Source organism: Acanthaster planci, linkage group LG18, assembly GCF_054643075.1.
Source record: "Acanthaster planci isolate LZ-2023a linkage group LG18, COTS_SCS, whole genome shotgun sequence".
Classification (NCBI taxonomy): domain Eukaryota; kingdom Metazoa; phylum Echinodermata; class Asteroidea; order Valvatida; family Acanthasteridae; genus Acanthaster; species Acanthaster planci.
In genome coordinates this window covers 13,291,330-13,309,112 of record NC_141794.1, presented here as the reverse complement: position 1 = coordinate 13,309,112, position 17,783 = coordinate 13,291,330, and the positions used below count along the sequence as shown (strand labels likewise).

At 38.5% G+C, this 17,783-nt stretch overlaps 2 protein-coding genes across 2 annotated transcripts; one reads left to right on the top strand and one right to left on the bottom strand.

Annotated features, from left to right (window-relative positions):
- The first annotated feature begins 288 nt into the window (after positions 1-288).
- On the top strand, positions 289-12,626 carry LOC110985679 (NIPA-like protein 2). Its single transcript, XM_022246867.2, has 13 exons — positions 289-821; positions 2,630-2,698; positions 4,308-4,491; positions 4,715-4,774; positions 4,943-4,995; positions 5,302-5,370; positions 5,839-5,935; positions 6,373-6,508; positions 8,119-8,207; positions 8,421-8,484; positions 8,682-8,788; positions 9,232-9,359; positions 9,678-12,626. The coding sequence occupies exons 1-13, from the start codon at positions 804-806 to the stop codon at positions 9,825-9,827; spliced, it is 1,224 nt and encodes a 407-aa protein (XP_022102559.1). The 5' UTR covers positions 289-803; the 3' UTR covers positions 9,828-12,626.
- Positions 12,627-13,252: 626 nt separating this feature from the next.
- Positions 13,253-16,741, bottom strand: LOC110985701 (prostamide/prostaglandin F synthase-like). Its single transcript, XM_087148968.1, is given in 6 exon segments — positions 13,253-14,148; positions 14,317-14,440; positions 14,590-14,655; positions 14,657-14,706; positions 15,211-15,415; positions 16,452-16,741. Coding segments are annotated over 6 exon segments (678 nt in total). The 5' UTR covers positions 16,518-16,741; the 3' UTR covers positions 13,253-13,981.
- Positions 16,742-17,783: the final 1,042 nt, after the last annotated feature.

Below are 17,783 nucleotides of genomic sequence, written 5' to 3'. Positions count from 1 at the left end.
CTCCATGGTGAACTGAACTCTGCTGCAAATGCAAAGCATTTTGGTTTGCTTAAATTTTTTTTAGGATTTTTCAATGAGATCCAATTTCCATCGCGGGACCCCACACACCTGACGGCCAATGCCAATGGCTGCTACTTAAAAATATGGTCAATACTGTAAGAGCTCGCTGCTGCTTTTTGATAAAAAAAATATAAACACTGAAAATGGTTTGACCTGGACCCCCACACAGTATGCAGGCATAATAATAAAGTGTAGGCCTCGCACTCAATACGTGTATAAACTATTACGTGCATGGCCCGCACATTTGCTCTGCCGGGCCGTTCATGCATGATCAGTCATGCGGCTCGTTAACTGATTCCGCGCGATCAACTGGTGGTATGGTAGCGATCTCTGGTGATGGTTAAAACCATTTACAAGTCACAAAATAGCCGAAAATGGTGGAGTAGGACTTCGGTATACATTTATAATTCATTCATAGTGTTGCATGGGGGTCTTTCTTCATCGTGATTGACCAACAGGACAGATGAAGAGTTTCAGAAGTCCGACGGAATGACGATATTTATGGAGTCCTGGGACGAATTTAGCAGGACCGTAACGCGCGCTCTACTATACTCCGTGCTGTACCGTCTGTTGATACAACTTTACCGTACAAAATGTGTGCAGTCACGCCCACACTAGCAACTCACGGAGTACATCAGACTGCCCAACCCCATTCGAGGAAATCCAAGTGTTAAGGTGGCTAAAAACACGCCGTCGTTCAAGCACTTTTCTGCCTGAAATCGTCAAATTTAGGAGTTGACAATATGGAAAGTAGCAGTGTGGTAAGTTTGAATGTCCAATTTTAAGTAATGGGAATGACCTCCGTGTTTTGCTAAATACATACATAGCCCTACATGTACATGTACGTAGTAACGACAGCAGTTCAAGTCATCAACATTTTATATGCGTAAGGTGGCACAGTCGTTTATGTAACCTTTTCCATTTTGGTGCTAATTTCATGTACCAGATTGTAATGAAATTACAATTTATTTTAAAATAAAAAATAGGTTTTTAATATTCACTTTATGATGATGACTAGGCCTATACTAGGGCCTCCATGTATGTAGGTCGTATGCATGTCTTTTGTGACCAGTTATATCCTTCCTGAAAACCAATCATGTTGCAGAAGAAATTTAAACTTTGTGTAAAATCTTATAAAATACCCCAGCTGGCATTGGCACTGTTGTTTTATTTCAGAGGGATGATTCAACTTTGATTCAAAAAAGTAAAGAAACACGATTTCCTTTATTGTAGGAAGATGTGTATTTGTGTGTTTTCCTTTTAAACCGAACTGGAAAGTTAAACTCACGAAAGATTAAATTAGTGACTGACATCAAAGAAGGCTTTTTAACTGCACAGAGAATGGATTTAGGGAAGATAAGTTTAATATTCTTACCACACATACATAACAACAACTATTTCCCTGTCTATGGAGGTACATTTTACATGTAGCTCATACTTAAGTTACAGAGTATTTCCATGTTGCCAAGCACCTTTTGATTTAGACTAAATGATGCATCTGCTGGAAAAATTGATATTCAACCTTTTTTTTCACACAAAAATGCATATACATGTACATACATGTACATGTGTGCAATGTATGTGTTTTGCAGGTTAATGTGCAAATTATAGCCATTCACAAGAAATTCAACTTCAAAATCTTTTTGGTTTTAAATGGAAAAGTAGTCTAATATGTGGCGAGCATTATCGTGATTTGGTCCAGCTTAATGTGTTACTGGAATCCTGCATGTATTACTAATACAAACCCCACTATACCCAGCAAGAAATGAGACCAAGGGGTACCCCCTCATGTCCAATCCCGATACACATTCCAGACTATTGTTATTTAACACATCCCCCCCCCAGATGTCTGAAAGGAATTCCCCAGATTCCTGCGAGACAATGACCAACACAAAGCATGGGGAGTGCTCTCCGTCTCATACCCCACACTTCCAGTATTACAGTAACTGCTGTTTAATCTTTACAACTGCAAACCATGGGCAGTGGCATATCCTGCAGCAACGCTGGTGTATAGCAGTTTCACCTGAGCAGTTGTGGACAATATCTGGGAGTTCTTTATCCCCTTGGTGCCCAGGACTGTTCATTGTTGGTATTACAGGCCTTGTCTGATATCCTTAGAATCTAAATGGAAATGGCCAGAATGAAGGCTTGTCTGTGAAGTATTGTGTATTCACTGTATCACTGTATATAGTGAGAGTGCACAAATACTTCAGTTTTATGTCTTCCATGGGCATAGGTGCCCATTACACCTAATATAAATGCATACATGTATGTACAGTACCTACAATGGTCCTAACATGTAAACAGCATAGACACCAGTGCATATTTAAGGTGTTTACATTGCACCTGTAGTATTGATATTTGAGCAGAGACTGTAAGAGCGGAGGATAAACAAGTTTTGGTTTGTTTGGTAAGATCATTGACATTTGTCAACCACTCCACATTCCCCATTTCTTGAATCATGTTCCTGGTCCCCTCCCTGCCTCCACAACTCCCTCATGTCAACTTCTCTAAGCATCCTAAATGATGGCATAAACAGTTTTTTAAATCCTATTTACTTCCACTCTAGATGATAATTATTGGTGCCTGCTTAGCTATTGGCGGCAATCTACTCATCAGTGTGTCTATGAATATTCAGGTGAGGACAAGAAACAGAGTGTTTAGCATTCATATACATGATGGATAGTATTCCAACAATTACATTTGGATATACATGTAGCGTGTACACTAAAACATTTTGGGCATGATTTTCATGTTTGAGTGTTGCTGTTTGAACAAAACATTCAAATATGAAATGGTATTTTTAAGCAGATGTTTGACATTTAGCATTTTCCGTGAGTAAAACTCATTTTTATCCCCACCATTATTGTCATCATATTGAATCATTCAAGAACGATATCATCAAATCATTTGAACAACTTTATAAAAAGCAACAAAAGGACACTTTAAAAAGTCATGCTGATGATGGAAGCAGGTGTATGAAGAATACAAATGATGGTTGAGTTTTAACAGATGGTACGGTGTTGTCATGCGTGCGTTTGTGTCCATTGTTCCAGTAACTACTGGTACATGTATGTGTGCAATATATAAACCTGTATAAAGATACTGCTTACTGGTACTCTGAGTATAATGAAGCATTGAGATCACGACAACATTACTAGTGCAGTGTTCTGTTACAAAGAATCCATGCTTATTGATTTCCGTTATGAATAAGTTCATTGTTCAATCATGTAAATGAAAGTGGAGAGTTGAGTGTGAAAAATGTCTTTACAAATTTATTGTTTGTGAAAATGCATTGAATCTCTGGACTTAATTGTGCAAAAAAATCATGAGAAACAGAGATTTCCAGTGAAAACAAGGGTAAATGATGTTCATGTGTATTGCTGTTGCATATTCCTTGAATTAATAGCATTTACTACATTGTACATGTACATGCAGTCTCCTTTGTTTCTTCTTTGACTTGAGAACTCAGAGCTTGAAGTTCATTTGTTGGTCATAAAATTTCATCTCTCCGAGTTCAGGCAGTCTTTCTTTTAAGCTTGTAATAAAAAATAAAATGCTGGCACCATCTTTCAAGCAAAACTGTCTAGAACAACCATCTACACCATCTACATGAATATGTAGGAATTACTGGTACAACCATGTACAGTAGACAGACTTGCCATTCCAGTGTCCTACATGTATACATGTACAAGCCTTCCCGGTTGATTAGTCATGCAGTGGTTCACACAGTATTGTCTTACTCCATTTATGATCTAACTCTCTTTGACCTTGCCATTTCAAATTCAGCCTCTTGGACTTGGGAATCTTTGTCTCAAACTTTCCATACAAGTTTATAATCGAGAAAGCGACTAAAAATCAATTGGTCATGCATTGATGGCAAAATGTCTGAGTTTTGAACCCCTTAAAATAGCCAATAGAAATACATGTAGCTAAATGTCATAACAATGAAGCACTTTGCCAAGTGGGAGCCTTTACTATAGAGTTGAGAGTTGAAATCACTTTGAACTCTTCATTAAACTGAGGAGACTGCTATGGGTGCCTTAAAGAGGCATCACATTTTACTCCTTCCATCTCTGATAGTTTTGTTGTGGAAACACTATTAGACAATACATAGCAAAGCTACATGGCATGGTGTTCTCTGAAGTCAATACATCCTGCCACTCACCCAATTTTGGACGACTGGCAAGGCAGGTTCTTCTCTCCACTTTTTCACACTGATAACATTTTATTACTCCCATATTCAGAAATATGCTCTAACAAGACTGGAGAACCAAGGCTTTCATGCAGAGACAAGTCACGATTACCTCAAAAGCAGGTTATGGTGGCTTGGTATCATCATGATGGTTTGTGGGGAAGTTGGTAACTTCATGGCCTATGGCTTTGGCCCTGCAACTGTAGTTGCTCCGCTGGGCACAACGACAGTAGTAGGTAAGTATGAGCTGGAAGCATTGCTGATGTCTACATCTGTTTTCTATTATCTATATTTGGGGTGCACTATGTCCCCATAAAACGTGACCTTGAAAAAGAGGTCTTTGAATCCCTTTTGACATTATTAGACTGAGAGGAAATGAGGGATATTGCAAGCACTCTGCCCTCCCTCCTTGGTCATTTAACAGAACTTAATTAATTGTTTAATCTTTTATTCTTGCAGCAAATGCATACATTGCAATCGTCTTCTTAGGAGAAAAGCTCAGAGCTCGGGATGTTCTGGGTAAGTTTTTTAGTTAAAAGTAAATGCAAAACTTCATAATCTGATTCTGTTTCCGTAAATTATGTAACTGCCAGTCGGCCAGGAGACTTCTGTCTGAACTTGTCAAAAATACCAACAAAATTACTTACATTGACTGTGGTTTGACATTTTACTTGATATCTGTTGCAGGGACATATCTTATCATCGTAGGTGCTTTTCTCATAGTGGTGTTTTCAACACAGGTAAGATGGCCCATTCTGCGAAATTCAAACCTAAGGCCAGAGTTTTACCGGTACATGTTAAATTAAAAACATCTGTTCTTCAGTACATGTTACCAAATTTGATACATCCCTTATCAATAATATTAATGTTACCATCAAAATAAATGCAACTTGAAACTTACTTCTTGGAACATGCAGAAAAGTTGTTTTGAATAGCCAACTAGAAAGAGAAAAAAAGGAAAAATGCTTGTGTGTTGATTATATGTCTATAAATTCTTCATAATTTTGTGACTTATGAATCAATATTTTTCTGTTTTTACTTATCAGAGTAACACCAGATTATCAGCTTTGCAGATCAGTGAACATCTCCTAAAGCCAGCATTTCTAGTTTATTTGGTGAGGAGAATGTGACATACTGATGTATGTCGAGAGAAATTTATTAGTATTAAGAGCATTTAATATCTCTCAATTTTTAACTTTGGCCAGGGGATGGCTTGATTTTGAGTTGGGAAAAAGTTGCCTTTTCAGCCAACCATCTTCTAAAATGTAGATCCTTCATTATCTGCTTCCAATTCAAAGCTGACATAAGCAAGAATGATACAAAATTGCTTACTATAATACAACAGTTAAATTGAAAGAAAATTCAGCAGTGTTACTGGGAATTTCACTTGACTTGCTTGCAAGTGTCAACACTAAGTATTGTACCTTTCATTGTAAATGAGATTTGATGCTTTATATATGAAATATCTGTAAATAACCAAACTTAAGTCTCTAAAACATGAAAATTAACACAGCTTTGTGCAAACATGACACTTACTTACCTGCAGATCAAAGACGATTTTTTCTTATTTTCATTTCTTTCAGGGAGTAGAAGTTATTGTTTTTATCGCTGTGAATGTAGTCATTCATTACTATGGGGCTCTTCATGTGATTTTATTCATTCTACCTGCAGCTATTCTTGGTAAGAAATTCAAACTTAAACAAAATTCTGTTATGTTTAACTGCAGTACTACTGTAATGCACTTGAGGTAAACAACATCTTGCAACTACATGTAGAAGGATTGATCCTTCGTCTTATTGAAAAAGATGCTCCTTTCTGAGGGATTGAAAGTCTTCCACCTGATTCTGAGATCGAAAGGATTAAAAAAGTGTTCCTTCTGATTTATTCTTTTTAGATTCATGTAAAGTTGCTGTTCAAGTTACTGTCAGTTTGCAAGAACAACCTGTAAAGAAGTCAGTTTTGTTTCTTTAGCTACCAGTAGTCTTCAAAATCTCCTTTTTCCTTTCTGCCTAAGTCTGCATGCCTAATATGCAGTCCTGTAATAAAGTCACTATGATTGCCATTAAGTATAATATATGTATTGTTTTTTTATAATCTATTTATAATTTTGTTGGCAGCTTCTCTGACAGTGATCAGTTCCAAGGCTGTCTCAGGCATGATAACTATGACTGCTGCCGGTGAAAGCCAGCTCATGTATGCTGTCTTCTACATTATGATCGTAGTCATCCTAGTCACAGGTGTAATACAAATAAGGTATGTCATACCAGAATTATTCTAGAATTGGCCAGTTCTTAAAATGGTGGTTTATTCATCACGCCTGAAACAATTCATGGTTCAAGTTATTCTTCTACACAGACATCACAAAGTACAATCTTTGAACAATTTTGTATGTATCCTTTAAGGAAATAACTTGATAAGTTATATCCTAATGAAGGTACGCATACACTACTGACACCATCTCATTGCTGATTTAGTGCAAGGACTTCCATGGCCTGCTGTTTGTTGTGTCAGACTAGTCTTGCAATTAAATGTGATCCTAATTAGAATTCCAGATTGAAGGCTTTTATTGATGTGACTGTAGCAAATTGGTCCTTGAATAGTGCAATCAATTCACTTCACTGCTGTGACATTTGAAAGTGATGTAACCCTTAATGTAATTTTGCAATTAATGTCTTGTTAGAGCAGCTGAGGCAAAGGCAGGTGGTTATTAAATCACCTGGATACCAGATGAAGTTTCAGGAATTGTATTTGGTGAAGAGTGGGAATACGATGTAGTCACATTGACAGCAGTTTGAGCAAGGACGTGTAGAAATTAGTTTGATCCATGGCCATGTTGGATGTTTATTTATTACAAAAATCAGACACACATTTTCTGTAACTCAATGTTGTCTCTGCTAATGCATGCTGCACAGTGCCAATTTTGTCCCATTTTGTGAGGAAAATGTGAAGGCTTTGCTTCAAAGAGCACAACACATCCAGATGTGCTTGTCTTGTTAACGTCTGTGAAATAATTGGGATTGAATTGCAGACTGACAAGCTCATTAGCCTTTCTCTTGACCTCACTCCCGATCCTCACAAAGGTCAATCCATTTCTTGTTTTTACAGGGCAAAATATAAATAGTTTAAATGCGGTAATAATACATGTGGCAGTCAACTTACAGCTTATGAAGTTTCACTCCCATACAAATCCACCGAATGGTGAATTTTCAATGAACATTTTTTTCACGTGTATGCAAATACAAATTTAAGTATGAGTCAGAAACTCCCCACATTACAAATCTGATTATTCAGCTTCTCTGAATCTGAGCAGCTTCTGCATAATTACATGTTTACGCTAAGCTGTCAAAGCCTCATAGCAGGAAACACTAAGCAGTAATTGATTAAATAGCAGGATTAAAGTCATTGAATGTTTGACTAAATGATACCAGCCCTGTGGCTAATAGATTACATGGCCTACAGGTTACTCATTAACTCTTATGTAGTTCCTTGCTAATACAGTCGCTGAAATAGTTCAGTTGCTGGTACACATGTGACTGGTCTGAACCTGTGCTCATGTGAGTTATCATACAGCACTCAGCCAGTATTGAATGAAATGTACAGGTCAATTTTCTGAACTCTAAATCCCAGATGAATCTTATAAACTTGATTAAAATTAATGAAATCACAATCAAGTATCAGAACAATCATCTCTTTAAAGAAAAATCATAATCATAGAAATGTGCATTATCATAATAATTCAAATACTTAAGCCAGTAACCCTTTAGTTCTCTGTTGAACTTACCTTTGTGAATTATGCTGTAACTTTATGATGATTAACATATGCTACTTTATTATGATGACCTTCTTTGCATATTTTTTTCCAGATATGTGACGCGAGCTATGCAGGCATTTCAGGCCACTGTAGTTGTACCAACATTCTTTGTATTTTTTACTGTCAGTGCCATATTAGCAGGTAAGCAATAATAAATGGGCATTCCTTTATTCAACATCACAAAATAAATTATACCAAATCCTGACTTTAATTTGAGTAATTATTTGATGAAAGAAGAAATTTACAGATGTAATTTGAGTTTGCAGCCTCCAGAATAACATACCAAATTTCTGAAGCATCAGATGAGCTTTGAAACCTTTTTGTAATGTTACTCATCTTTCTATTTCTTGCTAGGTATTTTTTTCTACGGGGAATTCAACGGTCTTACATTTGTACAAATTGTAATGTTTCTATTTGGGTGAGTTCAACTTTCTGCGTGTACTTCTTGCCAATTTGGAATTCTGCTTTTGTAGTGTTTGGTATGTCCAGCCTTTTGTAGCAAAGTTGATGTTTTACTCTTGTTTGTTGCTGGAGAATGCTTGGCCGTGCAACCATTGAACAAAAACCTTGTAAAAAGAGGATCAGAAGTCTTTATTTCTCTGCTTGTACATGTAGGTGCTTTTGTTCATTCCTGGGAGTGTACTTCATCACTCAGGGACGGACTGGTGAAAACTCACCACCGCTAGACAGCCAATATCAAACAGGACCACCAAAGGCTTTAAGTAAGTGAACAAAATTGGCAGCTTAAGGGCTGAAATTTTTTTTTATGAAATATTCTTAGCTATAAATAAAGCTAACCTCTCAGTTTGACTTCATGTCAGGAAAACTCATAATATTCTGGGTGCAGTAGCTTTAACTTTGAAACAAGTTTCACAAACCATCAAAGAGTTTCGATGGTTTTAGGATTATTTATGGGCCTTAGAGCAGGAATGATAAATTAATGGTATTCCTAGGGCAACACTGCTCGTGGATATGTCAACTTCATTAACACAGGTACACTCTATGTGTTATTTTATTAGTATTATCAAAAGACTATCCAGAATCTACAATCAGTGACTTAAACCTTCAATGATAGCACTCCTGTGTTTTACAAACGTTGACTTAGAAATTCATTATGAGAAAACTAGGCTTTCCTGTTTAATTGCTTTGTCTTTGTTGTCCATAGTGCCAATATGTCCCTTCCCATGCACCAATCATCTCGTTCAACCATCAGATGATGACGACGATGATAATCCCAGAGAGGTGGAGATGAAATCCTTAGTGGAAGGAGATGAAACTGACACCTCCAAGCTGGTAAGTGTCTCAGCAGACTCAGTGACGGGATCCTTGAGTAACAAGTGTTAGTGAAACAGGTGTTAGTGAGAGTTGAGAAGAGGAATAGTTACTCAGCATGTTCTCCAACCCTTTGTTTTATCAGTAGCAAAGATCAGCTTGACAATTCATCAATATCTCTGAGTTCACTGACAGTCAATCACAGGGCCAATCAATTCAGGTGGCTTTTTATCATTTCTTCCTGTTTATCCTTCAGCAGAAATGGGTTCTTTGGGTCAACAGTTCTTGATTCTATAAATATTAACAGAATTGTTTCTGTTTTATGTTTTCTTTCTCAAGATAATGTCCAATGGTACGGGAAAGTCACTCTTCAATCCTTCTCTACAGATGACCAGTCTGGACACAAAGACAAAAACATCACTACATATGTCTGATTTCACAAAAGACTCAGAAAAGCGAGGGACATCCACCAAAGATGACACAACATGACTGATGTCTACAGATGTCTGATTTCACAAAAGACTCAGAAAAGCGAGGGACATCCACCAAAGATGACACAACATGACTGATGTCTACAGATGTCTGATTTCACAAAAGACTCAGAAAAGCCAGGGACATCCACCAAAGATGACACAACATGACTGATGTCTACAGATGTCTGATTTCACAAAAGACTCAGAAAAGCCAGGGACATCCACCAAAGATGACACAACATGACTGATGTCTACAGATGTCTGATTTCACAAAAGACTCAGAAAAGCCAGGGACATCCACCAAAGATGACACAACATGACCTGATCAGTGATATCCTGATTCTGAGAGCTTGTACGTTCCATTTGTCTGGCAAAGTCACCTGAATTCAATTTGCACTTTTATGTGAACGGAAAGGTCCGCGTACATGTACCGAACAATGCCATGGTGTACTCAATAGAGGCCTTGCTTGGTAGCCATTTTGCTTGGCACGTCTTGTGTGCCACAGGGAAACCTCCTTTGTGCATACCCTTTTGTTCAAAACGTTGGCCTCCAAGATGGCATCTATGCAAACCCTCTATAGCAGCAGTTTACTGCCTCACCATTCATTGGGGTCTCTCTTAATAATTGACTTGCAGGAAACCAGATGGCACTAGTCGGTCTTTATCAAATGTGTAATCTATGACCATTTATACTGTTTTCAGTGGCAACTGATACACTGTGTATGGTCACATTGGTTGAAAAGAGTAATGTTGGTGAGGAATGACTGCAATGCTTGTGGTTCATATATATCCATGAATATCCAACGGTTTGTCAACCATTGGATATTCAGGTCCCACCAAAGGAGCCTCTCTTGCTTGGGACATTGTGCCCTATCTTGGTCCAGCTCGGGGGCCATAGGCCAGACAGAATAGGTGTTAGAAAGTTTATACAAGTAACCATTGGCCCAAGTGCATATGAAAATGTGATTGGAGAGTCAGAAAGCCATGCTTTGAAACCAGAGAGTCCTGGATGTATATCTGAAGGCTACATTTTGTTAGTATATGTTTTAGATCATTATCTGGTCCAAAATCATTCATATAAATACAAGTAACTGTATTTTCTAACTCCGCGTCTCCCTGTTAACATGGGTACTTGGTAATTTAATCAAGTATAAAATATGTGTATATATAGATTTTCTAATCTCGGTCATATTCATCAGTATAAATATTTTTTCACTAAAAACAGTTGGTATTATATTAGAGGCCTCTTGATCTAAATTAAACTTGACATTCATAAGGGAAAAGCCATGGAATCATGAATATGATTAAAAGCTGATTGTATTTTTCAGAAAAATGTTACACCTTGAAAAGTCATCTTTTGTTTTCTTGTAGTATCACAGGGCTTTTACTTCGAGCAACCATCAAACTATATGAACTCATCTCTCTTGATAACATGTTGAAGTGTTAGTTCAGCTTTTTTCATTGCTGAGCACAAGCTTATATTTTTTATAAATGAAATTTTTTGCCATCAGGGTATTTAACGTGGAAACCTTTATTTTCCGGTTTTTAGACTATGCTAGCTTGTGAAAGAAGTTCCGTAGTTTAGTGTTTGGCAATAATATATTGTCTATTGTCTACACTTTTAACAATAGCATCATCATACATTTCTGTGCAATGTTGGACTGGCCACTGCCTTCAACGAAAGAGACAAGAAGTTCTTAATGTAGCAAACTCTTGAGGTTAAGCGTTTTTCTACCATCTTTCTTGAGCTCAGTGTGAGGTATTAATTTATGGCACGTTGTCCATGGGTTACGAAGTTTTTTTTAACTTGAGTCACCGTAAACATGCAAGTTGTTTATAAAAATTATAAAGAGATGATTAGTGAATGAATTTAAGGACAAGGTAAGAAATCCAGTTGCATGCAAACATGTACACTGTGTGATACATGAAATAATGTTCAGAATGCCGAGTTAAGCTTTTGACATGCATCGCTGCAGCTCTTTTATTTGTGGTCTTGAATATTTTTATCTGACGTGTGATCTATCTATTACTGGTTTTATGATATCAAGGTGCTGTACTGTAGTGCAGATATTACCAAAAAGCCCTCTGAGCGTCCTGCTGGTAATAAACTTGTACTGTTGCTTTGTGTGATGTTATGTTCAATGTTCACATCTCGGACTTCTTTGTTTGCAACTCAAAAGGTGTTTGTTTAGTAAGGAGACACAGGTAGGACTTACAATGGATTACACAGGACTTTGGACATGTATTTGGTTGGCTCATCCTTGACATGTTCTTCTGTAGGGAAGCTACAGACTGGGTTGAGTGTACTGTTCAATAGGCATAACAGAGTTTTTATAGGTGCTTCTATGGCTGTCTTAAATTACAACTTCTGGTTGCAGGTTCTGCGTTTATGGAGCAGTAATCAGACAAACTGATTGTCAGAGATTAAAAGTACTGGGGGTTACTGAGGATTTATCTAAACCAAAAACTGCTGTTTTAATATTTAGAACAAATATATTTGTACTAAGGCAAAGGGGGATCATATATTGGTTTCCCCTCCTACACATGAACAACCCTCCATAACCAAAGGAGAATTCTTATGCAATTGTCACTAATCTTCAGTAATACATCCTCCATCATCGGTTGTGAAATTGTGCAAAGATAATTGCACAACTTTAAAAATAAAACTCAAGTAGTTATTAAAGGGTGTTTAGAGGCAAATTTGATAAAATTGTAATTGATCTGTATTTAGAAACATGTACACGTAAAAAATGTCAAATGTGATGGGTGAAATACTTTTGTATTCCTGTAAGAAATGGATATTTTTGAGAAAGAACCCAGTCTCTTCAATTTTTCTTCTAAGATTGTTATGCTCCGAACGCTACACTTTTCATCACAAATTGACTCCCTGATAATAAAACTTTACGTTGCCCCCAAGGCCCTGCCTAGAGATTGGTGGTGTACCCTAATAGCACGACCTGAACTACACAATATCAAAAGGGTATCTACAATCAACCATAATGTTAGAAGACAATAGGGTCCACTGTTACTCAAAGTCTATAGAGTTGGAAAAACACATCTCTTTCCTACAGGAGCCCATCACACAATGATAGTACGAACATGGAATAACTGGAGGCCGATGATGGATGGGTACTCTTTCAACCCAATTTCCCCCACTTAAAGACTTGTGGACCTATCACACAGTTAAAAACTCAAAAGTACGCATAAAAACTTGACTTCACAGAACAATTTAATCTGCGATCTCAATTACACACTTAACCACTCTAGGAGCTAATCTTGGATTCCCAGGCTGATGAACATACTGAGTAAAGTGGCAAAATGCAGAGACAGAATCAGTTACAAGACACACGTGATAACGAGTTTAGCCTTGCGACATCATAGAGCAGTTGACCACAGAATTCAGTAAGATCATCAACTTGGAAAAACATCAAGAAATATAGACTTGGAAAAACATCAAGAAATATAGAGACATTTTTAAATCATTTGCTAACATCGGCAGTCTGAAAACTACCCTAACAGGCTTTGGGTTCAAATTAACATTTCACAAGACTGAAATACTGGCCCAGAAACTGTTAAATTGCACAATTTCCTAGTTTGAGCAACAAGTAGCAGAATTTGTAACAATTATGCATGATTGCCCATACCAATACCAGCAAAATGTTTCTGAAGCTAGATTTTCACAACATCCTACTAACCCTTAATTTTTATTAAGAGAACCACTTTTTGGTTCAATGAGTTGTCAACAAACAAAAACATGAAATCAATATGACAGTTTGACATTCTTAACAAAATGTACAGTCAAGTGAATAGAATTCTATTGAATGAGCCAATTTTATATTTCAACATCACATGCACAACATGTAGTGCATTTTAGGTCATTGAAGAATATCATTATGTATGAATTCAGCAACATCTGTGTGGTCATACATCCACCCTCACAACTAAAAACATTCAAGCTGTTGTGATTTCACATTTTATTCTCAAATGACCTACCTTTTTGAAATACTGAACTTGCTCACTAGAGAACAAGTACTCTGCTCAGCCAAGATCTTTGGAAACATCAATGTCTGCAGTTGGAAGTACAAGTTTGTGAATTCTGAGACTAGAGGAGAGATTACCACATTATTTCTCTTATCTCTCAATGTCAAAGTGTTATTCTTTCAGTGACATCTATAGTCTGCCTCCCTCTGCTGCATCACCCTTGTTCTCCTCGGCAGATTTGGAAGTTTCCATAATCGGAACTGGTTCATCAATACCAAGTGCCTTCAGGACATCAGCCAATGGCACATGGTCACCAGGAGAGGACTGCTTGAAATTCAGAAGGACTTCTTTTCCCTCTGTAAAAGTACAAAAATCAATCAACTTGGACTGCAGAAAATGGTCTTTGTTCTAGTCTCAGGGCAAGGCTTCATATTAGTCCCTACATCCACATACTACTTGGGTTTTAATTAAGTGAAATTTTTGTCCCTTTATGCAATAGTTCCTAACAATGTCAAGTTGCTCACCCTTACTGACAATGAGAGTTCCTCCTGTCCCTAAACCATCTCCTTTCATGTTGCCTGTGATGCCGGCAGCTTTTACTCTGGGAAAATTCAAAGACAAAGTGTTAAGTTTAAAACACTCAAGGTGCAGTTAAGGATACTGGTACTTTAAGTTTTTTATGGTGTGTCTCAAATTTGGAATACCTAATCAGAGATAAGGGATCTCTAAAATAGAGTTTTTTGTAATAAATGTTTAAAATCAAAAGAATTGTTAGTAAGCATGTATTCATATCTTACCTTGGCTAGGGATTCTCTGTACTTCTTGGTGGATACGGCAGCCAAAATATTCCAATATGAAAATCGCTATGTACCCAATATCAGCATAAGTCTGCTTCTTAAGATCAACATACAATTCTGAAAAAAGACAACAGTCGATACATTATCCCAACCATGCCAAATACAAAACCATTCTATGTGACTCACACAGCAAATGTTGGCTTAATGCCGTTGTTTACTTTGGATTAATTAACAAAAGGATCATTAGCAAATGATATGTAAACTACACAGAGTCGGATAATTGGAGCTTTTGAAGCAGTTCATTTTAGGCTGAAATGAGCTACTATGAAGGTATTCATACCACTTGCACAATTTCTACTTCTCTTGCAGAATTACGATGGGTAATGTTTACATTCATCTTACATTCATCCTTCACTGAATGGTGCAAATAGTAAGTTAATGGTGGACTTGATCTCCTTGCCTTTGTAAATGTACATGTAAGATAACGACACTCAACTTGCTACTTTCCCCCAAGCAGGATTTTTTCACATCTTGAAACATTCGAGAAAGAACAAGAACACTTCTGTTTAACAACTCTTGACAAACCTTTTCTCCTTCCCTATATACTGGCAACTCACTTACCTCCATCCCAATATTTCCCTTCTACAAATTCCTCAAGGCCAAACTCCTCAAGTCCAACACCAACAAGGCGGATGTTGTGTGCATCAAGCTGGGGCTTGAGTAAGCTCAACTCTTTAGCACCCAGCCTGCACAAAGGTCATCCAAACCGACGCATGAAATGGATAACACAGGTCTGTGTCTTCCAAAATGAGCCCACAGTAACCATCTGTAACAAATTTGGATAACAGTCATTTCTTATCTAGGATTAATGGTAAGGTCAAAGGGCTCTAGATTTATGACACAGACCGACCTTCCGTGAACAGATGTTGGATGAAAGTTTGAATATGCATAAGGCAATTTTATAATTCTTTCAGATTTTACTTTTCAATGGTGGGGGGGGGGATTTTTAAGTCTCGCAATCTGTCACCACTACACAGCACAGTACATGTCGCATGTCCCCGCCTATGGGTGTTTCCAGGTCACAGCAGCAGTCAGGATGAAAATGGTCAAACCAAGATGCGGAGCAAGTGCGGTCATTGGTAGGCTCGACGCATGTGTGGTCTGATAAGCACGAACGGCATGAACGGAGTGACAGTCAAAGGATGGAAGCAAGAAATTGCAGAGCAAAAATCTCATTTCTTTTCAAAAACTGTATCATCCCGCTTATTAGGAGGTATAGATTATTTAGGTTTGCTAACAGGGGAAAATTTGATTTAAAAATAGCTCTTTTACACTTGTGAGCCATTTCACTACAAAAATTTGATTCGAAAAACCCATAGCATTACGACACCATGTAAACCTTGTCTTGTCTAAGTCACACAGAGTTTGCTGAAGTAGTGACTTAGAATTCTCAAAGTAGACTCTACCAACATGATAAATTGCCTTTGTTATCATTTGGACATGGTCAGGCGATAGTCAAAATGTTTTAAAAACGTCATACGTATATCACAAATAGGCCAAGTTACTTTTTACATGGAGGTAGGAAGAGACGACCTCCATGCTTTTTAGCATAAATTACATTCAAGTTGCAGGTTGCACTGAGGTCAGGTGGTTGCACTTGTAACCATGGTGCTACTTCTACTTACCGCCAGAACTGTTGGGTCAGAGGAGCGGACGTCGGACCCCACAGTTCCGGGGGTAAGTACTAGTCACTACTGCAGCACTGGTAGGGCCTATATAACTTTGTGTCCTTCCTCCATGCCATGGTTTTATTCCACCTCCATGAATAAACTAAGCACAGGCCTAAACATGTCCAAACTCACCTCGCCACTAGCCGCACTCTTGACAAGATTGCCGGCAATTTTAGAGAGAAACCCGGCGTTCTCCATCACGAGTAACTATAAAAACGGCCACTAGGGCCGTTCTCGTGCACAATCCGTAATACGATACGTTACGTTAGAGATGCCCTCTGCCGCTGCTGATATACGAAATAACTCGGGTCTTCTTGCACGTCTTGTATGTACAGTACATGTAAATGCACTAAATTTGCATTATATAACAGAGTCAGAAGTCCAGACACCCATTCGGCTTTTGGGCATAAGTTCATAGCATGGAGTTATCGATACCAGACTGCTCGTCTTGTGACCGCGTGAAGTACGCGCCTGCACCCCAATCGGAAGATTTCATCACACGGGGCGGGGGGGCATCGTCACCCTGACAATGGCATGTTACCTAATACATGTAAATGAATGAGTTTAACTTAACTGTTTTTTATTCTCCCATGATGGGTCTAAGACCAGGCATGTTTGTTTTCTGGAATTGTAAAATAGAACCTCTCGGTCGGATAAAATTGCAATATTAGACACAATATTGTGACGCCGCGCCCCTCCGACGAAGGCGAGGGCGCCCTCCTCCTCGAGGCGCGGCGCGTCGAACGGCACGCCGGAGGCCCTGAGCGCGGCTAGGGACGAGTCCGTTGGGACCGAAGTATACCGTCCCCCAAGAAAGTTGGTCTTCGTCGAGATGATGGCTAATCTGATTGGTCGAAACTTAATGACGTAACCTGGACAGACCTGACTTGAAACAAACTTCGCCTGGACACCTGACTTATATACAACAATTAATATAACCGGCTGGTTTATTCATCAACACACTCAACACCAGTAGAGGGCGCTATTGACGGAGAGACTGTGATTATACGTGAACGGACTTCGCCCAGATCTGAAGAGCAGCGAACACCACAATTAGTTGTGGGCATCCAGTGCCGAATCAGGGACTTTAGCAAGTCTACGGGGCTTATTGTCAGGGCTGCACTACACGCAACTCACGTCACGAGATCGCAATCCGCCCTTGCATCGACCGCAAGCTCCTATCAGGAATTATTATTGCACCACCAATATATAGCCCCTCAACCTACCGAGCCCCCCAACATCATACGCAAACCACTCGGACTTAGGCACAGTCACACTGTACTAGGCTAGGTGACTTTAACCCTTGCATGGGATTCTTGATCCTTATCTCAGGATCAGCCCTTGATCAGGACGACTAGGCCTAGCCCAAAGGCTGTGTAACACCGCGCTGTACAATCTTTGGCCTTGCCTAGCCTAGAGGATCGGAACGCGCGCCTTTCATAGCTTTCGCGCTGCTGTGACCAC